Source organism: Pseudophryne corroboree, chromosome 2 (assembly GCF_028390025.1).
Source record: "Pseudophryne corroboree isolate aPseCor3 chromosome 2, aPseCor3.hap2, whole genome shotgun sequence".
NCBI lineage: Eukaryota > Metazoa > Chordata > Amphibia > Anura > Myobatrachidae > Pseudophryne > Pseudophryne corroboree.
The window spans coordinates 840,609,497-840,634,808 of NC_086445.1; the positions used below are offsets into that span (position 1 = coordinate 840,609,497).

General features: G+C 47.9%; 1 protein-coding gene across 3 annotated transcripts in view; it reads left to right on the forward strand.

Moving 5' to 3' along the window:
* Positions 1-23,813: 23,813 nt before the first annotated feature.
* SMS (spermine synthase) overlaps positions 23,814-25,312 on the forward strand; it is a 376,994-nt gene continuing 375,495 nt past the window's right edge. For 2 of the 3 annotated variants that reach the window (XM_063955771.1, XM_063955772.1), the window contains exon 1: positions 23,814-24,045. In XM_063955771.1, the coding sequence (XP_063811841.1) occupies positions 23,997-24,045 (49 nt within the window). In that variant the 5' untranslated portion in view covers positions 23,814-23,996. The remainder of the gene's footprint in view (positions 24,046-25,312) is intronic. The other variant, XM_063955770.1, reaches the window with a different exon arrangement.

A 25,312-nucleotide genomic window follows, 5' to 3' on the forward strand; every position in this document is an offset into this window, starting at 1 on the left:
AGGTCACCAATAGCCTTCTCAATAGTCACTTTTACATTCTCATTATCCTCAGCCTATCTCCTGACTTTGTTACTGTCAAGTACCTATGTCTCCTTCAAATTATCCATTCTATTGGCCTCTATCATTTTACCCTCTTATGGTTCACCTCTTACCACAATGACCATTCCTTTTCTGTTTCTACCCTATCTCCATCTCCCTTTTCTTTACCTGTCAGCATTATCTAATGATCTATCCTTAGGCCCCTCTTCTTCGTCTACACCTCTTCATTGGAAAACTTGACAGCTACTTCAGTCTTCAATATCACCTTCATGCTGAGGATACTGTACACAAATCTACCTTTCTTCCCCTGATCTTTTTCCCAATATCCTTGCTTGTGTCGTTTCATGTCTGTCATTTCATTTTGGATATCCCAGCATTTCTTCAAATTAAACCTGTCCAAATTTGAGCTCATTTATTTTCCCACGTCCAGGGCCCCATCCTCTCCATCCTTCTCTCGGTCATCATCATCTCCCTCCTGACCATTCCGTAATTCCATTACCGGGGTGCCATCCTTGACTCCTCCCTGTCCTTCACCCCACACATTCAAATATATGTCACTCTTGCTGTTTCCACCAAAACATCTCCAAGATCAGGCCCATTCTCACCCTTGTGCTGCAAAAAAAATCTGCCACGCACTCGTCATCCCTTGCCTCCTCTATAGTAACCCCCTCCTCTTTGGCCTACCCCTTATTCTCCTTTCACCAATTCCTCATCTTCCTTTCTAACTGGTCTGCATTGGCTTCCCACCAGCTGCAGCTGCTTTGTTTTCTATCAATCCCCCTCTAAATTCATTTTAAACTTTTGACCCTTATCTTATTCACTCTGATCATACACATCCAACCTAATTCCTGTCCACACTTCCTCTCCTCCTCTGCCACCTCAACGCCACCCTGGTTACCTCCTCTCACGCATGCATCCAAGTTTTCTCCCACTCAGCCTCCCTCCTCTGGAACTCGCTCTCTGGTCAAATCAGACGTTCTCCCAATCTTCATATATTGGCAAGCTGCTCAATCAGATTGTGATGTCACTCAGGTGCTAAAAGGAATCTTGCCAGCTTCAAACTCTCACTAAAAACATGGCTTTTCATTAGAGAATACCATCCCTCTTCCTAAATATGCCCCCTTCTTTGTTACTTGATCAGTATATTTCTTGCAAGGCACTGTGGAAACTGTAATGCATGTAAAGTAAAACCTAAAAATAATCATAATGAATCTGTGGATTTATCCTGCCTTGTGTCAATGGACAATGGAGTAGTGATGTGTGGAATGTTTTCTTTGCATACATTAGGCCCTTTAAGAGTAGACGCGTATAGCTTATATGCCACAGTCAGGACGTTCTGTTGGTAAAGGGGAATCTAACCCAGCAGTAAATTGTGTACCTAATAAAGTGGCTACTGAGTGTATGTAAAGGGTGAAATCTTTGTATTTACTGACGGGAGTCGTTGCTGAAACTAGGACCATAGGAGCTTTTCTTTATTAATTCAAGCTAAGCATATGTGTGCCTTTTACTGCGTCATCATGCAAAATCTGTTTTTGGCTTGCGGTACAGGATATTTAATTAAGCTGCAATTAGCCCTTACAGCAGGGATGGGGAACCTTCGGTCCTCCAGCTGTTGTTGAACTACACATTCCATCATGCCCTGCAACAGTTTTAGCATGGCCTTATAGCAAAACTGTAGCAAGGCAAACTGGTATGTGTAGTTCAGCAACAGCTGGAGGTCCAAAGGTTCCCCACCCCTGCCTTACAGGGTTGTCCCTTGTTAGTAGGCCACCAGAAAGCCTTTATTTTTTATACGAAAGACTCTCTGGGGTTTATTTACGTAGCGTCGGGTTGTAAAATCCAGCACTTTGGATTGTGTTTATGCACAATATTAAAAAGGGCAATGCTTTTTACACAGCTAGGTCTTGCTAGTGATAGCACTGCCCTTTTAAATATCAGGCATAAACATGATCAGAGAATTAAGGGGTCTATTTACTAAGCCTTGGATGGAGATAAAGTCGCTGGAGATAAAGTACCAGCCAATCGGCTCCTAGCTGCCATGTCACAGGCTGTGTTTAAAAAATTACAGGAGCCGATTGGCTGGTACTTTATCTCCAGCGACATTATCTCCATCCAAGGCTTAGTAAATAGACCCCTTAGTCCCTATATCAAGGGCGTAACTACCATATGTAGTGCGGGATGCGGCTGCTATGTGGCCCGAGCCTTCCCCTGCACCTTGTTGCTGAGCCCCAGCGGCGGTGCTGGCAGGTTTCACCTTAAGCAGGGGTGCTGCTGCGCTGCAGCCACACCTGCTCACCTGGCCGGCTCCGCCTCTCCTGAGTGCTAACTAATGCTGGGAGGAGGCGTGGATGACTCTGCAGGGACATCTCTGGACCACGGCCACGCCTCCTCCCAGCATCTGTGAGGAGACGCAAGATAGTGTCGGGCAGGCTGGGAGAGCAGATAGGGCGGCAGTGGCCCAATGGTGAGTGATGCAGGAAGTCCACTGGGGAAGGGGAATTTTGAGTAATTCACGGGGGTTGGGGTAGGGGAGGCAGGAAAGGGGGGGGGGGGGGGAGTTGAGGTGGCAGCCGGGAGCATGAAATTATGCTATGGGGTCCCGACTGACATAGCTACGCCCCTGCCCTATATATAGCTATGCCCTATGCCCTCAGAGGTGCAGTTGCTTGGGCATCAGCCTATACACTATGTTCAGTGGGATGCCTTTGCTTCTTAATGGTGCACTGTGCATGGTAAAGGGCATTCATCATGTAATATAAACATTAAAATGTAACAAATGTAAATGAGTCACTAAATTAAGCTTAGCCTATCTGAATTTTTACAAAAAAAAAAAAGGAAAAAATAAATTAAGGGGATAATATTAAATGTCTGGTTAACAAGACTTTAAAATAAGTTTTATTCTTTCCAACATCTGCATTTCTATCCTCATTCACATTTCCACAAATTATGTTTGGTCAAAATCATTTGAAAGATTTGTTTTCACCTATCAGCTGTTAATGCTCTTCACATCTATAACTAATTCCTGAAAGTGCATTAAAAATAGGATGACTTGTTTCCTTTAGGATTATTCTCAGTGCTGCAGTCTGAAATCTGAATGCATTTAATGTTTTCATAAGTTGGTAAGCTATCAATTAATGCAGAAATTCATAAAAGCAAAACCAATGGAAAAGCATTACAAAAATGCCTCATTTAAAGCACAAGTTAGTTTGCATGTGTTTTTACCCATTTTCCCATGTATAAAAGTATGTACTGTATATAGATGTGTTTGGGGGCAATTATGTGAAAATTAAAGGCGCTGTTCTTCTAAACAGTGTGCGGTTAGTAAATGAGCTTCACGGTTTCTGTCCTCACATTCTACTAGGCCGAACACTATCCGTATAGTAGGTGGTGAAGCGTTCTAGTGGTGAGTTTCCTAGAGATGACACTTGCTGGAGGGGGGACGGCACAGCATGCTCACTTGCATGAGGCCCTGCTTGGCTGATGGCCAGATAATTCTTTTGTTTTTGTCATTATGGGGTCTATTCATTAAGAAAACGAAAATAGGATTTTAATTACCTACCGGTAAATCCTTTTCTCGTAGTCCGTAGAGGATGCTGGGGTACATTTTAGTACCATGGGGTATAGACGTGTCCACCAGGAGCCATTGGCACTTTAAGAGTTTAATAGTGTGGGCTGGCTCCTCCCTCTATGCCCCTCCTACCAGACCTCAGTATAGGAACTGTGCCCGAGGAGACGGACATTCTCGAGAGAGGAATTACTATTAAACATGTGGCGAGATTCACACCAGCTCACACCATCCATAAACAACATGTCGGTTAACATGGCCTTTAACATAAGTCATGCCAACCAGCATGCATAACGCAACAGCAACATCTGAACACATGAAAAATGTGCAAAAAGATAAACGTAATCAGCAGAAAACATGAGCACTGGGCAGGCGCCCAGCATCCTCTACGGACTACGAGAAAAGGATTTACCGGTAGGTAATTAAAATCCTATTTTCTCTTACATCCTAGAGGATTCTGGGGTCCATTTTAGTACCATGGGGATATACCAAAGCTCCCAGTACGTGCGGGAAAGTGCTAATGTTCCTGCAGAACTGACTGACCAAATCTTAGGTTGTCAGCAGCCAAGGTGTCAAACTTATAAAACTTAGCAAACGTGTTTGCACCTGACCAAGTAGCAGCTCGGCAGATTTGTAAAGTTGAGACACCCCGGGCAGCCGCCCAGGACGAACCCACTTTCCTCGTAGAGTGGGCTTTCACCGAAGTCGGTACCGGCAATCCTGCCGTGGAATGAGCGTGCTGAATGGTACCCCTGATCCAGCGCGCAATAGTCTGCTTAGAAGCAGGACCCCCAATCTTGTTGGGGTCATAGAGGACAAACAAAGATTCTGTTTTCCTTATCCTAGCCGTTCTTGCAACATAAATCCTCAATGCTCTGACGACATCCAAGGATTTTGAGACGGCTGAGATGTCAGACGCCACTGGCACCACCACAGGTTGGTTGGTTGATATGAAAAGAAGACACAACCTTCGGAAGAAAGTGCTGATGTGTTCTCAGTTCAGCCCTATCTTCATGAAATATTAAGTAAGGACTCTTGTGTGAGAGAGCTCCTAACTCAGACACCCGTCTTCCTGAGGCCAAGGCCAATAGCATGACCACTTTCCAAGTGATAAACTTCAACTCTACGTCTTGTAGAGGCTCAAACCAGTCCGATTTAAGGAACTGCAACACCACATTAAGATCCCATGGTGCCGCAGGAGGCACAAAGGGAGGTTAGATGCGCAGAACCCCCTTTACGAACGTCTGGACCTCAGGAAGAGAAGCCAATTGTTTTTGAAAGAAAACTGACAAGGCCGAAATCTGAACCTTGATAGATCCTAATCTCAATCCAGCATCCACACCCGCCTGTAGAAATAGGAGAAGACATCCTAATTGAAACTCCACCGCAGGAGACTTCTTGGATTCACACCAAGATACATATTTTCTCCAAATACAATGGTAATGTTTGGACGTTACCCCTTTCCTGGCCAGAATAAGTGTGGGAATGACTTCCTTTGGAATACCCTTATGGGCTAGGATCTGGCGCTCAACAGCCATGCCGTCAAATGCAGCCGCGGTATGTCCTGATAAACTAACAGCCCCTGCTGAAGCAGGTCCTCGCGAAGAGGAAGAGGCAGAGGATCTTCCAGTAATAACTATTGAAGATCTGGATACCAGGCCCTCCTTGGCCAGTCTGGAGCAATGAGAATTGCTCGAACTCTTGTTCTTCTGATGATCTTGAGAACCTTTGGAACAAGTGGAAGTGGAGGGAACAGATACATCGACTGAAACACCCACTGGGTCACCAGTGCATCCATTGCTATTGCTTGTGGGTCTCTCGACCTGGAACAATATGTCGGAAGCTTCTTGTTGAGACGAGATGCCATCATGTCCACTTGAGGAACACCCCAACGACTTGTTACCTCCGCAAAGACTTCTGGGTGGAGGCCCCATTCTCCTGGATGGAGATTGTGTCTGCTGAGAAAGTCTGCTTTCCAGTTGTCCACTCCCGGAATGAAAATTGCCGACAGAGCTTTTGCATGTCTTTCTGCCCAGAGGAGTATCTTTGTCACCTCTGCCATTGCCGCCCTGCTTTTTGTTCTGCCTTGACAGTTTATGTAAGCTACTGCCGTTGCATTGTCTGACTGGATCTGTATGGGACGATTTTGAAGAAGGTGTGCCGCTTGATGAAGGCTGTTGTACACAGCTCTCAGCTCAAGAATGTTTATGTGAAGGCGAGTTTCTTGACTTAAAAGAAATAATAGAGGTGGATGGTTGCGCTGCAAGGATTTGTGCAAGCCTGGGGGTAGTCTGGGAGTTCCCTGCAAACTCCAAACAGTAAAAATGCACTAAAAATGGTAAAGTGACTCCTCCCACTTTGGCGCTAATCCAATGCTACAGTTTTTGCAGGAACTTCTATTTTCTCAATAAAATGTAATGTACCGGCTTGATGTGAATAAAATATAAATTTAATACTACACAATGATTAAAAGTGAGACAAAAACAGAACCCAACATGGGAAACAGAGTCCTACCAAGATGATAATCGGAGCCGCAGGTGTTATGAATGCAAGGTATTTCCCGGGAACAATACCCTGCATGTGGCTCCGTCAGGCGTGTTCCCCAGTGGTCCCTTTCACAGTCAAGGATGTCCAGAAGCACAGGAAAGTACTGGAAAGCAAGTTCCGACGCGTTTCGGGACATCAAAGTCCCTTTTTCAAGGCTGTATGCTTCCAGTGTATCAGGAGGGGTTCTTATACTGTCAAAAAATGGAACTTCCGGTCCGCCATCCACCGGAACCGGAAGTGACCTCTGTTTGCGTTCCACCCGCAAAACCGGAAGTGAGGTGCGTTCCACTGGCCGGAAGTGAGTCATAATTCACTCCCTTTTTTTTTTTTTTTTTTTAAACAGGTCCAATTTTAGATGTATTCCTGGCAGGTGGATGCAATGCTTTGAATGTGAAGCTTCTCCCAAGGCATATTGTCTCCAGTATGGCGCCATGCTCCCCATCCTCCATGGTTACCAGGATCCAGGCCTGAATCCCGAACCTGCATCCCTCCAGGAGGTGAGAAATTTGTAGCCACCACAGGAGCGAAATTCTGGCTTTCGCTGACAAGATTATCCTTTGATGCATGTGGAGATGCGACCCTGACCACTTGTCTAGTAGGTCCCACTGGAAGACCCTGGCATGGAATCGTCCATATTGTAGCGCCACAAAAGGCGAATGCACTGATGAATTGATACTGTTCTTAGTCTCAAAAGTTGTTTGACCATGCTCTGGATCTCCTGAACATTTTCCACCGGTAGAAATATTCTCTGTACCTCGGTGTCCAGTATCATTCCCAAAAATGATAATCTCATTGTCGGTTCCAACTGGGATTTTGGAAAGATGATGATCCAACCGTGCTTTTGAAGCACATTCAGGGATAATGCTATGTTCTGGAGTAACTTGTCCCTGGATCTCGCTTTTATGAGGAGATCGTCCAGGTATGGAATTATGTTGACTCCTTGTTTGCGAAGGTGAACCATTATCTCCGCCATCACCTTGGTGAATATTCGCGGAGCCGTGGAGAGCCCAAACGGTAATGTCTGGAATTGGTAGTGGCAATCCTGAACCGCAAACCTCAGGTATGCTTGATGTATTGGGTAAATGGGGACATGCAAGTAAGCATCCTTGATGTCCACTGACACCAGAAATTCTTTTTCTTCCAAGCTGGAAATCACTGCTCTCAAGGATTCCATCTTGAATTTGAATCTTTTCAAATAAAGATTCAGAGATTTTAGGTTTAAAATCGGTCTGACCGAGCCATCCGGCTTCGGTAACAGAAACAGGCTTGAATAAAAGCCTTGGTTCCTTTGTTCGGCAGGAACCAAGGCAATTACTTTGTCTTGAGACAATTTGTGTATTGCGTTCAGGACATTTGTGCTGTCTCGAGCTGAAACTGGTAAGGCTGATTTGAAAAATCGGCATGGAGGAAGGTCTTGAAATTCCAACTTGTAACCTTGGGATATTATCTGTAAAATCCAAGGATCCAGGTCTGAGCAAAGCCAGACCTGGCTGAAAAATAATAGATGTGCCCGCACTCCCGCAGAGGAGCCCCAGCATCATGCTGTGGCTTTTGCAGGAGTAGTTGCTGACTTCTGCTCTTGGGAGCCTGAGGGTGTTGTAGATTTTCTACCTTTTCCTCTCCCTTTTCCTGTGAAAAAAGGGGTACTCTTAGCCTTTTTGTACTTGTTGGGCCGAAAGGACTGCATAGTATGAGAATGGTATACTTTTTTAGCCGGTGCAGCTGCCGACGGCAGAAATGCTGACTTGCCAGATGTAGTAGTTGATATCATGGCATCTAGTTTCTCTCCATAGAGGTCCTCACCATTGTAAGGGAGCGCCTCAATATATCTTTTGGATTCTGCATCAGCATTCCATTGACGGATCCAGAGCACCCTGTGGGCTGAAATCGCCATAGCAGAGGCTCGTGAGCCCAGTAAGCCTACGTCCTTCATAGCCTCAACCAAGTAACCTGCAGAGTCTTTGATATGACCTACAATTTGCAGCATGTCATCTTTATCGACCGTGTCAATATTAACAATCAAGTTATCTGCCCACTTTTCAACTGCGTTACCTACCCACACAGAAGCAATTGTGAGTCTGAGTAACGTACCCGTAGCAACATAGATGGACTTTAAAGTCGTCTCTAATTTGCAGTCAGCAGGTTCTTTTAATGAAGCTGACCCCGGGGCAGGTAAAATTATTTTCTTTGACAACCTAGAGACTGAGGTGTCAATCATTGGGGGTGACTCCCACTTACGCCTATCCTCTTCAGGGAAAGGGTATGCTACCCGCAACCTTTTAGGGATAGCAAATTTATTTTCCGGGTTAGCCCAGGATTCCTCAAAAAAGGTATTTAAGTCCTTAGATGGAGGAAAAGTCACCACCTGTTTTTTATTTAATTTAAAATAATCTTTTTCCTCAGGTGGTGGAAATTCCAACACCTCTTTTATAGCGACTATCATACATTGAATGCTCTTAGCCAGTTTGGGATCTACCCCCTTCAAATCCCCAGTGTCTACGTCAGTGTCGGAATCTGTGTCAGTGTCCCTTTGCATAATTTGGGCCAGGGACCTTTTCTTGGAACTGGAGGGGTCCCGAGTGGATGTTGTAGGTGAGTCAGCAAATAAAGCATCTTCCACAGACTGTCTCCAATGCTTTGTCTGTTCTTCAGACTCAGAGAATTTCCTTGCTAGTTTAGCCATATTACTCTGCAGCTTTCTCAGCCACACAGGCTCAGAACACTCTTGTGCCTCCAAAATGGGTTTCTCTGGGGAACTACTTTCTCTAGACATGGTACACACGTGTACAGTCACACCACTCACACACATGGGAGCTAATGGGGACAGACCTACACTAACGTCTGTCAGAGGGACCCAGAGGGAATTGCCAGTCCACACCACGCGCCCTATATGTATTACATACAATTAATATACATATATACCAAAACAGCGCTTTATATCCAATGTGAAGCCCGCAGACTTCAATAAATGATGTGCTCCCCTCCCCTTCTATAACACCCTGGTACTTGTATCAGCGATGAGTGAGGAGAAGCAGCCTGTAGGATCAGCGCTCCGGTGTCTCTGTGAGGAGAAAATGGCGCCAAATGAGTGTTACAAGCAATTCTGAGGTGAAGCCCCGCCCCTTGTAATGGCGCGATTCAGCCACAGTAATATTTATACTAGCGGGAGTAGTGTACATCAGTGGCTCACATGTATGTACATTTTGCCAGTGAAAGTAAGGATTTATCATGTCCCTCAGAGCGCGCCCCCCGCGCGCCCTGCACCCTGTGCTGAGAGACTTGTTGCTGCGCAGCGTCCCGCGCTGCGCTGGTACCTTTATGCCGCAATGATGACCGGAGGGCCCCTTTCTGCAGGTCTCCGGTTAATACCCACCAGCCTTCTGAGTCTGTTAGGGGGTGGCGGCAGTGCTGTGGGAGTGAGCAGCAGCCAGGCAAGGGCTGTGTTCAGTACCCTTCAGGAGCTAATGGTGTCCTGTCAGCGGAAGCAGAGCCATTAAACTAACTGAGAAGTTGGTTCCTACTTCCCCCCTTAAGTCCCACGAAGCAGGGAAGCTGTTGCCAGCAGCTTTCCTGTAAAATAAAAAACCTAACAAACTCTTTTTCAGCAAAACTCAGTAGAGCTTCACTGATGTGCAGCCAGTCTCCCGGGCACATTTTATAAACTGAGGTCTGGAGGAGGGGCATAGAGGGAGGAGCCAATTCACATTGTTGAAAAGTCTTAAAGTGCCGAAGGCTCCTGCGGAACCGTCTATACCCCATGGTACTAAAATGGACCCCAGCATCCTCTAGGACGTAAGAGAAAACTGAATTACTACTTATTACTATACATCACACCACTTCGATGCAATGTATAGCTGTAATAAGTAGAGATGAGCGGGTTCGGTTCGTTGAGATCCGAACCCCCCCAAACTTCACCTATTTTACACGGGTCCGAGGCAGCCTCGGATCTTCCCGCCTTAACCCGTACGCGGATGAACATCATCTCACTGCCGGATTCTCGCGAGATTCGTATTCTATATAAAGAGCCGCGCGTCGCCATTTTCACTCGTGCATTGGAGATTGAACGGAGAGGACGTAGCTACATTCTCTGCCTGAAAAGCTCCATATCTGTGCTCAGTGTGCTGCAAATATCTGTGCTCAGTGTGCTGCAAATATCTGTGCTCAGTGTGCTGCAAATATCTATGTTCTCTGCCTGAAAAGCTCCATATCTGTGCTCAGTGTGCTGCAAATATCTGTGCTCAGTGTGCTGCATTTTGGTAACCAACAGTATATAGTTGTACAGTACAGTAGGCCATTGCTGTATCTTGCAGCTCTGTGTCATTGCAAGTATCCATTCCATATCTGTGCTGCATTTTTGTGAGCAGTATATATAGTAGTACAGTGCAGCATTTTGGTGACCAACAGTATATAGTTGTACAGTACAGTAGGCCATTGCTGTATCTTGCAGCTCTGTGTCACTGCAAGTATCCATTCCATATCTGTGCTGCATTTTTGTGAACAGTATATATAGTAGTACAGTGCAGCATTTTGGTAACCAACAGTATATAGTTGTACAGTACAGTAGGCCATTGCTGTATCTTGCAGCTCCGTGTCACTGCAAGTATCCATTTCATATCTGTGCTGCATTTTTGTGAGCAGTATATATAGTAGTACAGTGCAGCATTTTGGTGACCAACAGTATATAGTTGTACAGTACAGTAGGCCATTGCTATTGATATAATAATATTACTGGCATATAATTCTACACATTAAAAAATGGAGAACAAAAATGTGGAGGGTGAAATAGGGAAAGATCAAGATACACTTCCACCTCGTGCTGAAGCTGCTGCCACTAGTCATGGCAGAGACGATTCAATGCCATCAACGTCGTCTGCCAAGGCCGATGCCCAATGTCATAGTAGAGAGCATGTAAAATCCAAAAAACACAAGTTCAGTAAAATGACCCAAAAATCGAAATTAAAAGCGCCTGTGGAGAAGCGTAAACTTGCTAATAATAAGATTTTACTTACCGGTAAATCTATTTCTCGTAGTCCGTAGAGGGTGCTGGGGACTCCGTAAGGACCATGGGGGAAAGAGACGGGCTCCGCAGGAGACATGGACACTTTAAGAAAGAATTTAGTTCCTGGTGTGCACTGGCTCCTCCCTCTCTGCCCCTCCTCCAGACCTCAGTTAGAGAACTGTGCCAAGAGGAGATGGACAGTACGAGGAAAGGATTTTTGTTAATCCAAGGGCAAGATTCATACCAGCCAAACCAATCACACCGTATAACTTGTGATAACAATCCAGTAAACAGTATGACAATAACATAGCATCAGTTCACGCCCGATGCAACAATAATGTAACCCTTATTGAAGCAATAACTATATATACAAGTATTGCAGAAGAAGTCCGCACTTGGGCCCTCATTCCGAGTTGTTCGCTCGGAGATTTTCATCGCATCGCAGTGAGAATTCTCTTAGTGCGCATGCGCAATGTTCGCACTGCGACTGCGCCAAGTAACTTTACTATTGAGAAAGTAAGTTTACTCACGGCTTTTTCATCGCTCCGACGTTCGCATTGTGATTGACAGGAAATGGGTGTTACTGGGCGGATGCACGGCGTTTTAGGGGCGTGTGGCTGAAAACGCTACCGTTTCCGGAAAAAACGCAGGAGTGGCCGGGGAAACGGTGGGTGTGCCTGGGCGAACGCTGGGTGTGTTTATGACGTCAGCCAGGACCGAAAAGCACTGAACTGATCGCACAGGCAGAGTAAGTCTGAAGCTACTCAGAAACTGCTAACTCGTTTGTGATCGCAATATTGCGCATACATCGGTCGCACATTTAAGAAGCTAAGATTCACTCCCAGTAGGCGGCGGCTTAGCGTGTGTAACTCTGCTACATTCGCCTTGCGAGCGAACAACTCGGAATGAGGGCCTTGGGACGGGCGCCCAGCATCCACTACGGACTACGAGAAATAGATTTACCGGTAAGTAAAATCTTATATTCTCTAACGTCCTAGTGGATGCTGGGTACTCCGTAAGGACCATGGGGATTATACCAAAGCACCCAAACGGGCGGGAGAGTGCGGATGACTCTGCAGCACCGAATGAGCTAACTCAAGGTCCTCCTCAGCCAGGGTATCAAACTTGTAGAACTTTGCAAAGGTGTTTGTACCCGACCAAGTAGCAGCTCGACACAGCTGTAGTGCCGAGACCCCTCGTGCAGCCGCCCAATAAGAGCCCACTTTCCTAGTGGAATGGGCCTTGACCGATTTTGGTAACGGCAAACCAGTCGTAGAATGCGATTGCTGAATCGTGTTACAGATCTAGCTAGCAAGAGTCTGCTTTGAAGCAGGGCCGCCAAGCTTGTTGGCTGCATACAGAACAAACAGTGCTTCTGTTTTTCGGACTCCAGCCGTCCAGGCTACATAAATCTTCAAAGCCCTGACCACATCAAGGGACTCGGAATCCTCTAAGTCCCATGTAGCCACAGGCACCACAATAGGTTGGTTCATATGAAAGGATGAAACCACTTTTGGCAGGAACTGAGGACGTGTCCGCAATTCCGCTCTATCCAAATGGAAAACCAGATAGGGGCTTTTATGTGATAAAGCCGCTAATTCCGACACTCGCCTAGACGAATCTAGAGCTAATAACATGACCACCTTCCAAGTGAGATATTTCAACTCCACCGTTTTCAGTGGTTCAAACCAGTGTGACTTTAGGAAGTCCAAGACCACATTAAGGTCCCAAGGCGCCACCGGAGGCACAAACGGAGGCTGAATATGCAGTACTCCCTTTACAAAAGTCTGAACTTCTGGGAGAGAAGCCAATTCTTTTTGAAAGAAAATGGATAGGGCCGAAATCTGGACCTTAATGGAGCCTAATTTAAGGCCCAAATCCACTCCAGTTTGTAGGAAGTGAAGGAAACGGCCCAGATGGAATTCTGCTGTAGGAGCCTCCCTGGCCTCACACCAAGAAACATATCTTCGCCATATACGGTGATAATGTTTTGCTGTTACTTCCTTCCTAGCATTTATCAGCGTAGGGATAACCTCAACCGGAATACCTTTTTCCGCTAGGATCCGGCGTTCAACCGCCATGCCGTCAAACGCAGCCGCGGTAAGTCTTGGAATAGACAGGGTCCCTGTTGCAACAGGTCCTGCCTTAGAGGAAGAGGCCACGGATCTTCCGTGAGCATTTCCTGCAGATCTGGATACCAGGTCCGTCGTGGCCAATCTGGAACAACGAGGATTGTTCTCACTCCTTTTCTTCTTACTATTCTCAACACCTTGGGTATGAGAGGAAGAGGAGGAAATACACAGACGGACCGGAACACCCACGGTGTCACGAGGGCGTCTACCGCTACTGCCTGAGGGTCTCTGGACCTGGCGCAATACCTCTGTAGCTTTTTGTTGAGGCGGGATGCCATCATGTCTATCTGTGGCAGTTCCCACCGACTCATAATCTGTGCGAAGACTTTTGGATGAAGTCCCCACTCTCCCGGGTGTAGGTCGTGTCTGCTGAGGAAGTCTGCTTCCCAGTTGTCCACTCCCGGAATGAACACTGCTGATAGTGCGCTTACATGATTCTCCGGCCAGCGAAGAATCCTGGTAGATTCCGCCATTGCCGCTCTGCTCCTTGTGCCGCCTTGGCGGTTTACATGAGCCACTGCGGTGATGTCTGACTGAATCAGAACTGGTTGGTCGCGAAGTAAGGCCTCCGCCTGACATAGGGCGTTGTATATGGCCCTTAGTTCCAGGATGTTGATGTGCAGACAAGTCTTTTGACTTGACCAAAGACCCTGGAAATTTCTTCCCTGTGTGACTGCTCCCCAACCTCGGAGGCTTGCGTCCATGGTCACCAGGATCCAATCCTGAATGCCGAATCTGCGGCCCTCGAGAAGGTGAGCACTCTGCAGCCACCACAGGAGCGACACCCTGGCCCTGGGGGACAGGGTGATCAACCGATGCATCTGTAGATGTGATCCGGACCACTTGTCCAACAGATCCCATTGGAAAGTCCTCGCATGGAACCTGCCAAAGGGAATGGCCTTGTATGAGGCCACCATCTTTCCCAGGATTTGAGTGCAATGATGCACAGACACCTGTCTTGATTTCAAAAGGTTCCTGGCCAGAGTCATAAGTTCCTGGGCTTTTTCTATCGGAAGATAAACCCTTTTCTGGGTCGTGTCCAGAATCATGCCCAAGAAAGGCAGACGAGTCGTAGGAACCAACTGCAACTTTGGGATATTGAGAATCCAGCCGTGTTGTTGTAACACTTTCAGTGAAAGATACGCTGTTCAGCAACTGCTCTCTTGATCTCGCTTTTATGAGGAGATCGTCCAAGTACGGGATAATGGTGACACCCTGCTTGCGCAGGAGCACCATCATTTCCGCCATTACCTTGGTGAAAATCCTCGGAGCCGTTGAGAGACCAAACGGCAACGTCTGAAATTGGTAATGACAGTCCTGTACCGCAAATCTTAGGTACGCCTGATGAGGTGGATAAATGGGGACATGAAGGTACGCATCCTTTATGTCCAGTGACACCATAAAATCCCCCCCTTCCAGGCTGGCGATGACCACTCTTAGCGATTCCATCTTGAACTTGAACCTCTTCAAGTATAGGTTCAGAGATTTTAAATTCAATATGGGTCTGACCGAACCGTCCGGTTTCGGAACCACAAACATGGTCGAATAATAACCCCTTCCCTGTTGAAGGAGGGGAACCTCGACCACCACCTGCTAAAGATACAATTTTTGATTGCATTTAACACTATCTCCCTCTCTAGGGGGGAAGACGGTAGGGCCGATTTGAAAAACCTGCGATGAGGCACCTCTTCGAATTCCAGCTTGTAACCCTGAGACACAATTTCTATTTCCCAGGGATCCACCTGGGAGTGAACCCACATGTGGCTGAAATTCCGAAGACGCGCCCCCACTGGCCCCGACTCCGCCAGTGGAGCCCCAGCGTCATGCGGTGGATTTTGCAGAGGCCGGGGAGGACTTCTGTTCCTGGGAACTAGCTGTATTGTGCAGCTTCTTTCCTCTGCCCCTCCCTCTGGCAAGAAAGGACGCACCTCGGACTTTCTTGTTTCTTTGTGAACGAAAGGACTGCATTTGATAATGCGGTGCTCTCTTAGGCTGTGAGGGAACATAAGGCAAAAAATTTGACTTTCCAGCCGTAGCTGTGGAGACCAGGTCCAAGAGACCTTCACCGAACAATTCCTCACCCCTGTAAGGTAAAACCTCCATATGTCGTTTAGAGTCGGCATCACCTGTCCATTGCCGAGTCCACAGGACCCTTCTGTCAGAAATCGACATAGCGTTTATTCTAGAACCCAGCAGACTAATGGCTCTCATTCCGAGTTGTTCACTCTGTAATTTTCTTCGCATCGCAGCGATTTTCCGCTAATTGCGCATGCGCAATGTTCGCACTGCGACTGCGCCAAGTAAATTTGCTAAGAAGTTTGGTAATTTACTCACGGCATTACGAGGTTTTTTCTTCGTTCTGGTGATCGTAATGTGATTGACAGGAAGTGGGTGTTTCTGGGCGAAAACTGGCCGTTTTATGGGTGTGTGTGAAAAAACGCTGCCGTTTCTGGGAAAAACGCGGGAGTGGCTGGAGAAACGGGGGAGTGTCTGGGCGAACGCTGGGTGTGTTTGTGACGTCAAACCAGGAACGAAACTGACTGAACTGATCGCAGTGGCAGAGTAAGTGTCGAGCTACTCAGAAACTGCTAAGAAATTTCTATTCGCAATTTTGAGAATCTTTCGTTCGCAATTTTGCTAAGCTAAGATTCACTCCCAGTAGGTGGCGGCTTAGCGTGTGCAAGCTTGCGAGCGAACAACTCGGAATGACCACCAATGTCTCTTTGAGCATCTCTCATATAAAGGACAGCGTCTTTAATATGCCCCAGGGTCAATAAAACAGTATCCCTATCTAGGGTATCAAACTCCTCTGATAAGGTATCAGTCCATGCCGCTACTGCACTACAGACCCAGGCCGACGCGATTGCCGGTCTGAGCAAGGTACCTGAATGTGTATAAATGGACTTCAGGGTACCCTCCTGTTTGCGATCAGCAGCATCCTTGAGAGTAGCCGTATCCTGGGACGGCAGGGCTACCTTTTTGGATAAGCGTGTTAAAGCTTTGTCCACCCTAGGGGAGGATTCCCATCGTAACCTGTCCGTTGGCGGGAAAGGATACGCCATAAGAATCCGTTTGGAAATCTGCAGTTTTTTAATCTGGAGATTCCCAAGCTTTTTCACATTACTTATTCAGTTCGTGTGAGGGGGGGAAAAGTTACCTCAGGTTTCTTTCCCTTATACATATAAACCCTTGTGTCAGGGACAGGGGTTTCCTCTGTGATGTGCAAAAATTCCTTAATTGCTATAATCATATATCGGAGTGATTTAGCCAACTTTGGCTGTAACTTTGCATCATCGTAATCGACACTGGAGTCAGAATCCATGTCGGTATCTGTGTCAACAATTTGGGATAGTGGGCGCTTATGAGACCCCGACGGTCCCTGCGACATAGGATCAGGCAAGGGTTGAGACCCTGCCTGTCCCAATGCATCAGCCTTGTCTAATCTTTTATGCAAGGAATTTACATTATCATTTAAAACCTTCCACATATCCATCCAATCAGGTGTCGGCGCCGTCGGCGGAGACACCACATTCATTTGCTCCCGCTCCTCTCCCACATAGCCTTCCACTTCAGACATGTCGACACAAGCGTACCGACACACCACACACACAGGGAATGTCCTTTCTGAAGACCGTTCCCCCACGAGGCCCTTTGGAGAGACAGAGAGAGAGTATGCCAGCACACACCCCAGCGCTATATAACCCAGGAATAACACAGTAACTTAATGTCAACCCAGTAGCTGCTGTTTATATACTTTTTTGCGCCTAATTATGTGCCCCCCCTCTCTTTTCAACCCTCTTCTACCGTGTATCAGCAGGGGAGAGCCTGGGGAGCTTCCTCTCAGCGTGCTGTGGAGAAAAAATGGCGCTGGTGAGTGCTGAGGGAGAAGCCCCGCCCCCTCGGCGGCGGGCTTCTGTCCCGCTTAAATTTTATTTCTTTGTCGGGGGCACCTACATATATACAGTGCCCAGCTGTATATCTGTGTTCATTTGCCAGAATGAGGTCCCAAATGCTGCCCAGGGCGCCCCCCCCCCCTGCGCCCTGCACCCTAACAGTGACCGGAGTATGTGTAGGTGTGTGGAGCAATGGCGCACAGCTGCAGTGCTGTGCATTACCTCCAGTGAAGATCACGAAGTCTTCTGCCGCCTGTGAAGTCTTCTTGCTTCTCATACTCACCCGGCTTCAGTCTTCCGGCTCTGCGAGGGGGACGGCGGCGCTGCTCTGGGACGGACGGCGAGGGTGAGATCCTGCGTACCGATCCCTCTGGAGCTAATGGTGTCCAGTAGCCTAAGAAGCAGGACCTAGCTTCAGAGAGTAGGGCTGCTTCTCTCCCCTCAGTCCCACGATGCAGGGAGTCTGTTGCCAGCAGAGCTCCCTGAAAATAAAAAACCTAACAAAAAAACTTTCTATCAGCAAACTCAGGAGAGCTCACTGAAAAGCACCCAGCTCCTCTGGGCACAGAATCAAACTGAGGTCTGGAGGAGGGGCATAGAGGGAGGAGCCAGTGCACACCAGGAACTAAATTCTTTCTTAAAGTGCCCATGTCTCCTGCGGAGCCCGTCTCTTTCCCCCATGGTCCTTACGGAGTCCCCAGCATCCTCTAGGACGTTAGAGAAATGCCATTTACGACACGGAGTGGCAAGGAACGGCTGAGGCCCTGGCCTATGTTCATGGCTTGTGGTTCAGCTTCACATGAGGATGGAAGCACTCATCCTCCCGCTAGAAAACTGAAAAGAGTTAAGATGGCAAAAGCACAGCAAAGAACTGATCGTTCTTCTAAATCACAAATCCCCAAGGAGATTCTAATTGTGTCGGCGGTTGCGATGCCTGACCTTCCCAACACTGGACAGGAAGAGGTGGCTCCTTCCACCATTTGCAGGCCCCCTGCAAGTGCTGGAAGGAGCACCCGCAGTCCAGTTCCTGATAGTCAAGTTGAAGATGTCACTGTTGAAGTACACCAGGATGAGGATATGGGTGTTGCTGGCGCTGAGGAGGAAATTGACAAGGAGGATTCAGATGGTGAGGTGGTTTGTTTAAGTCAGGCACCCAGGGAGACACCTGTTGTCCGTGGGATGAATATGGCCATTGGCATGCCTGGTCAAATTACAAAAAAAAATCACCTCTTCGGTGTGGAATTATTTTAACAGAAATGCGGACAACAGGTGTCAAGTCGTGTGTTGCCTTTCTCAAGCTGTAATAAGTAGGGGTAAGGACGTTAACCACCTAGGAACATCCTCCCTTATACGTCACCTGGTGCGCATTCATCAGAAGTCATTGACAAGTTCAAAAACTTTGGGTGACAGCGGAAGCGGTCCACTGACAACTAAATCCCTTCTTCCTCTTGTACCCAAGCTCCCAGTGCAAACCACACCACCAACTCCCTCAGTGTCAATTTCCTCCTTAGACCGGAACGCCAATAGTCCTGCAGGCCATGTCACTGGCAGGTGTGACGAGTCCTCTCCTGACTCGGATTCCTCCGATGGATCCTTGAGTGTAACGCCTACTACTCCTGGCTCTGCTGTTGTTGCTGCTGGGAGTCGATCGTCATCCCAGAGGGGAAGTCGGAAGACCACTTGTACTACTTCCAGTAAGCAATTGACTGTCCAACAGTCCTTTGCGAGGAAGATGAAATATCACAGCAGTCATCCTGCTGCAAAACGGATAACTCAGGCCTTGGCAGCTGTGTTGGTGTTAGACGTGCGTCCGGTATCCGGCGTTAGTTCACAGGGACTTAGAGAATTGCTTGAGGTAGTGTGTCCCCGGTACCAAATACCATCTAGGTTCCACTTCTCTAGGCAGGCGATACCGAGAATGTACACAGATGTCAGAAAAAGACTCACCAGTGTCCTAAAAAATGCAGTTGTACCCACTGTCCACTTAACCACGGACATGTGGACAAGTGGAGCAGGGCAGACTCAGGACTATATGACTGTGACAGCCCACTGGGTATATGTATTGCCTCCTGCAGCAAGAACAGCAGCGGCGGCACCAATAGCAGCATCTCGCAAACGCCAACTCGTTCCTAGGCAGGCTACGCTTTGTATCACCGCTTTCCATAAGAGGCACACAGCTGACAACCTCTTACGGAAACTGAGGAACATCATCGCAGCTTGGCTTACCCCAATTGGACTCTCCTGGGGATTTGTGATATCGGACAACGCCACCAATATAGTGCGTGCATTACATGTGGGCAAATTCCAGCACGTCCCATGTTTTGCACATACATTGAATTTGGTGGTGCAGAATTTTTTAAACAACGACAGGGGCGTGCAAGAGAGGCTGTCGGTGGCCCGAAGAATTGCGGGCCATTTTCGGCATTCAGCCACCGTGTGCCAAAGACTGGAGCACCAGCAAACACTCCTGAACCTGTCCCGCCATCAACTGAAGCAAGAGGTGGTAACGAGGTGGAATTCAACCCTCTATATGCTTCTGAGGATGGAGGAGCAGCAAAAGGCCATTCAAGCCTATACATCTGCCTACGATATAGGCAAAGGAGGGGGAATGCACCTGACTCAAGCGCAGTGGAGAATGATTTCAACATTGTGCAAGGTTCTGCAACCCTTTGAACTTGCCACACGTGAAGTCAGTTCAGACACTGCCAGCCTGAGTCAGGTCATTCCCCTCATCAGGCTTTTGCAGAAGCAGCTGGAGAGATTGAAGGAGGAGCTAAAACGGAGCGTTTCTGCTAGGCATGTGGGACTTGTGGATGGAGCCCTTCATTTGCTTAACCAGGATTTACGGGTGGTCAATCTGTTGAAATCAGAGCACTACATTTTGGCCACCGTGCTCGATCCTAGGTTTAAAGCCTACGTTGTATCTCTCTTTCCGGCAGACACAAGTCTGCAGATGTTCAAAGACCTGCTGGTGAGACACTTGTCAACTCAAGCGGAACGTGACCCATCAACAGCTCTTCCTTCACATTCTCCCGCAACTGGGGCTGCGAGGAAAAGGCTAAGAATTCCGAGCCCACCCGCTGGCGGTGATGCAGGGCAGTCTGGAGCGAGTGCTGACATCTGGTCCGTACTGAAGGACCTGCCAACGATTACTGACATGTCGTCTACTGTCACTGCATATGAATCTGTCACCATTGAAAGAATGGTGGAGGATTATATGAGTGACAGCATCCAAGGAGGCACGTCAGACAGTCCGTACGTATACTGGCAGGAAAAAGAGGCAATATGGAGGCCCTTGCACAAACTGGCTTTATTTTACCTAAGTTGCACCCTTCTCCAGTGTGTACTCCGAAAGAGTGTTTAGTGAAGCCGGTCACCTTGTCAGCGATAGGCGTAGGAGGTTACTTCCACAAAATGTGGGGAAAATGATGTTCATCAAAATGAATTATAATCAATTCCTCCGTGGAGACATTCACCATCAATTGCCTCCAGAAAGTACACAGGGACCCGAGATGGTGGATTCCAGTGGGGACGAATTAATACTCTGTGAGGAGGGGGATGTACACAGTGAAAGGGGTGAGGAATCGGAGGATTTTGATGAGGTGGACATTTTGCCTCTGTAGAGCCAGTGTGAGCAAGGAGAGATTGATTGCTTCTTTTTTTGGTGGGGGCCCATACCAACCAGTCATTTCAGCCACAGCCGTGTGGCAGACCCTGTGGCTGAAATGATGGGTTTGTTAAAGTGTGCATGTCCTGTTTATACAACATAAGAGTGGGTGGGAGGGCCCAAGGACAATTCCATCTTGCACCTCTTTTTTTATTTATTTATCTTTGCATCATGTGATGTTTGGGGCCAATTTTTTTAAGTGCCATCCTGTCTGACACTGCAGTGCCACTCCTAGATGGGCCAGGTGTTTGTGCCGCCCACTTAGGTCGCTTAGCTTAGTCATCCAGCGACCTCGGTGCAAATTTTAGGACTAAAAATAAGATTGTGAGGTGTGAGGTATTCAGAATAGACTGGAAATGAGTGGAAATTATGGTTTTTGAGGTTAATAATACTATAGGATCAAAATTACCCCCAAATTCTATGATTAAGCTGTTTTTGAAAAAAAACACCCGAATCCAAAACACACCCGAATCCGACAAAAAAATTTCAGGGAGGTTTTGCCAAAACGCGTCCGAATCCAAAACACGGCCGCGGAACCGAATCCAAAACCAAAACACAAAACCCGAAAAATTTCCGGAGCACATCTCTAGTAATAAGTAGCACTTCATGTATACTCACCCTTCTGATGAAGCGCTGCGGAATCCAGGGGTCCAGCGGTTACATCTTTTCCAGGCAGTCCTCTCTCTGATGCTCGGAGTTAGCCGGCGGGTCCCTCTGAGCATGCGCCGCCTGTTGACCTACCAGCAGGCCACAGTGCCTGCTGGGAGGTCAGGGGGCAGAGCCAGTGCCGGACAGAGTAGGGAAGCATTGAGCTTCCCTGCCGCCTCCACACCGCAGTTCAGGGTACACCATTCTGAGATGGCGAATCTGAACTCCATGGAGAAGCGGAAAGCTCATGAATCGCACTCACCATACAAAAGTATGGTGATGCGATTCAGGGACAGAGCGAGGGTGCCGCTGGGGAAGTCAGTGACTTCTCCATGGTAACCCGCTCTGTGAATTGCACTATGCAGAGAAAAGACCCGTTCAACGCAAAACAGGGGTTTTCTCTGCTACATGAATAGACCCCTATGTAACTGGTGAGGGAGGACAGACAAATGGTCAGTAAATTGTGGTGGTGGAGGGGAAGTGAGGTTGGTGCTGCTTTAGCAGTCGGAAGGTCCCAAAATGAAGGGGGCAGTGACATGATGGTAGATTGCAATAGCTAATGTTGTGCCCAGAGGCAGCCTGACCACTAACTTAGCCTCTGTCTTACAAAATATTTGGTAACAGCTTACAAAGTACTGATATAGGGGGTCATTCCGAGTTGATCGCTCGCTGGCTACTTTTAGTTTCCGTGCAAACGCATTGTCGCCGCCCACCAGGGAGTGTATTTTCGCTTTGCAGAAGTGCGAACGCTTGTGCAGCAGAGCACCTGCAAAATAATTTTGTGCAAAACAAGACCAGCCCTGTAGTTACTCTTCGTGTGCGTTGATCCTAACGACGGAGGGACGGCATTTGACGTCACACACTCGCCCAGAGTTCGCCCAGCCACGCCTGCGTTTTTCCCGGCACGCCTGTGTTTTTCTAAACAATCCCTGAAAACGGTCAGTTGACACCCAAAAACGCCCACTTCATGTCAATCTTCCTGCGTTCGGCTGTGCGACTGGAATCTTCGTTAGACTGTGCAAACCCACGATGCTCATTGTACCCGTACGACGCGCCTGCGCATTACGGTGCATACGCATGTGCAGAAATGCCGATTTTTAGCCATATCGCTGGGCTGCGAACAACGGCAGCTAGCGATCAACTCGGAATGGCCCCCCTAGTACGTTCACTCTATAATGAATTGATGTCGTTAAATTCATAAGAAAGTGTTGCTTAGTCCCCTTTTTTATATAGCCTAGAGAGGTATAAATCCCCAAGTCATGTAAAAGTGATTCCCTATTGGTGTGGCCACCAGAATCAGTGAAGGACCACCAAGCTGCCGCATGCCACCCTTTCTACATGTCACTCTCTAGAAAATGAACTGTAAACCTACTGTATGTATTGTAAACGGGTGTGGATCATAGCATAGACAGTAACTAGGTCGACAGTCTCTAGGTTGACTACTATTGTCGACACCTAAAATAGGTCGACATGGTCACTAGGTCGACATGGACAGGGTCAACATGAGTTTTTAAAGTTTTTTTTTGGTGTTGTTTTCTTTGTAAAGTGCCCGGGAACCCCAATTAGTGCACCGTGTCCACTCGCATGGCTCGCCATGCTTCGGGCAAGGTGCCTTGCTGCGCTCGGCACAGGTTACCGTTCCCGAATGTAGTCCACATGGATTGTAAAGTATGAAAAATGAAAAAAAGTGAAAAAGGCATGTCAACTTTTTCCCACGTCGACCTTGTCCATGTCGGCCTAAGCCATGTTGACCAATAGTGGTCGACCAAAGTACTGTCGACCTAAGGACCGGATACCATGTAAACACCCCTGCACCCGACTGGGTATCCGGTCTCTAGGTCGACAGGGTTTCTAGGTTGACATGTTCTAGGTCAAAAAGTCGACATAAGTTTTCCAAATTTTTTTCTTTTTTTGGACTTTTTCATACTTAACGATCACGATCCACGCGGACTACGACTGGGAATAGTAAACCTTGCCCGAAGCATGCGAGGGGACACGGTGCACTAATTGGGGTTCCCGGTCACAGAGAAAACGACACCAAGAAAACATAAAAAAACTCATGTCGACCTTTTGACCTGTCGACCTAGAAACCCTGTCGACCAATAGTGGTCGACCTACACACTGTTGACATAGTTACTGTCGACCCTCCGTACCACACCCACCTGATTGGCATGTACTGCAGATGTATGTAGGAACTGTTGATGCACTGGGCTAATGCCATATACTTAATGATTGACATGAATGTGTGCCTAACGAAGCATGCCTGGTAAGATGAGCCTTATTGCCTGCTCCTCCCTTGCTGTGTGTGTATGTATTGTGTTGCATTAGCAGACACAGGCTGCAGTTCCTCCCCTCAGGTCTGAGCCCGGGCGCAGCAGTGACTCCCCAGCAGCAGCAGAAGCAGCAGCCCAGCAATCTCGTCTCAGTCCCTGTCTCTGACACAGCAGCAGCAGGCAGTGCAGCAGCGGCCGCCTCCCCCAGGCATGGCACAGGGCTCTAGCTCACTATGGCAGCAGTGCGACAAAACACCCTCGACTTCCAGCTCAGTGGCACAGGTACAGTGCACGGGTGGGTGGGGGTCTATATGGAACAATGCGTCCTGTAGCAGAGGGGGAGGGCACCGGGTCTCCATTCTGCAGGAGGCGCCCGCTGTACAGTACGCTGCAGGCGGCATCATTACAGAGACTGGTATTCTGTGCAGACCCATGGAGGTTCCCCTGAAGGTGACAGGCGCACAGGAAGTTATGCCTTACACCACTTATGCTGATTACGTTTCTGTGTGCAATGCATGATGCAGTCACTGCTACGTGTGTGAGGGACCTAGCGGAGCATGCATGTGTGTATACTATGTATCAATGCTCTGACACCGGAGAAGTGGCAGAGGCGGCCGAGGACATGGGTTCGATTCTGTGCCTTCAGCGGGGCCTCACTGTCACTATTCTGCAGCCTGTCTCGGGGTTTGCATCTATTTTCACCTTGGCAGTGTGTATGGAGCAGACATGGGCACGCCAGGCCTCGGCGCTGCCTGTAGGTGCAGGAGTGCAGAGAGCTGCTTTATTATGGGCTGCAGCGCTGTTATTATGGGCAGCTGTATGTTGTGTCTGCCGCCCGCCTGACCTTTGTGTGCCTTCCCCAGCCTGCTGCTGCTGCTGACACACTCAGGGGACAGCGAGGAGTTCCCAAGGTGCACAGTGTGGTAGGCAACTAGGCATGTTTTCCAATGTTCCTAATTCCAAGGGACAGCCCCAGGTTATACGGTATCCGGGAATGTCACTATTTGATAGTATTAAAATAATCCATCAGTCAGAATCCGTTTTCTTTACATATTATATATGCAAGCCATAGTTAGCATTCCTTAGTGTATGGGCTTTATGAATGAATCATATTTACACACACGCATCCTACAAAGATGCTCGTAGTGCACTATATCAATCAATAAATAATAATCTCATGCAAAATCTGCCTTCAAAAAGCCTAAATATGGCATGTAAATCACAAGACGTGGGAGGTCACACACTGCCCAGCCACAGAGACTTTTGCCCATTTACCCTACAGTGGGGAGTGCCGTTACACACACACACACACACACACACACACACACACACACACACACACACACACACAAATCCCACAATCCGGCACTCCTTTTGTAAGCCACAACAGATTACCTGCCATGGTGCCCCCCTAGGGCACTATGGCAATCAATAGAGGCGGCACTCCTGGTCTCAGTTTAAGGTGAAGAATAGAGTGTTTTACTTCAACGTTTTGGGGTACTCCCCGCCTCCCCTCCCGTCATCAGGGCACACTAAGTGTGTCCTGATG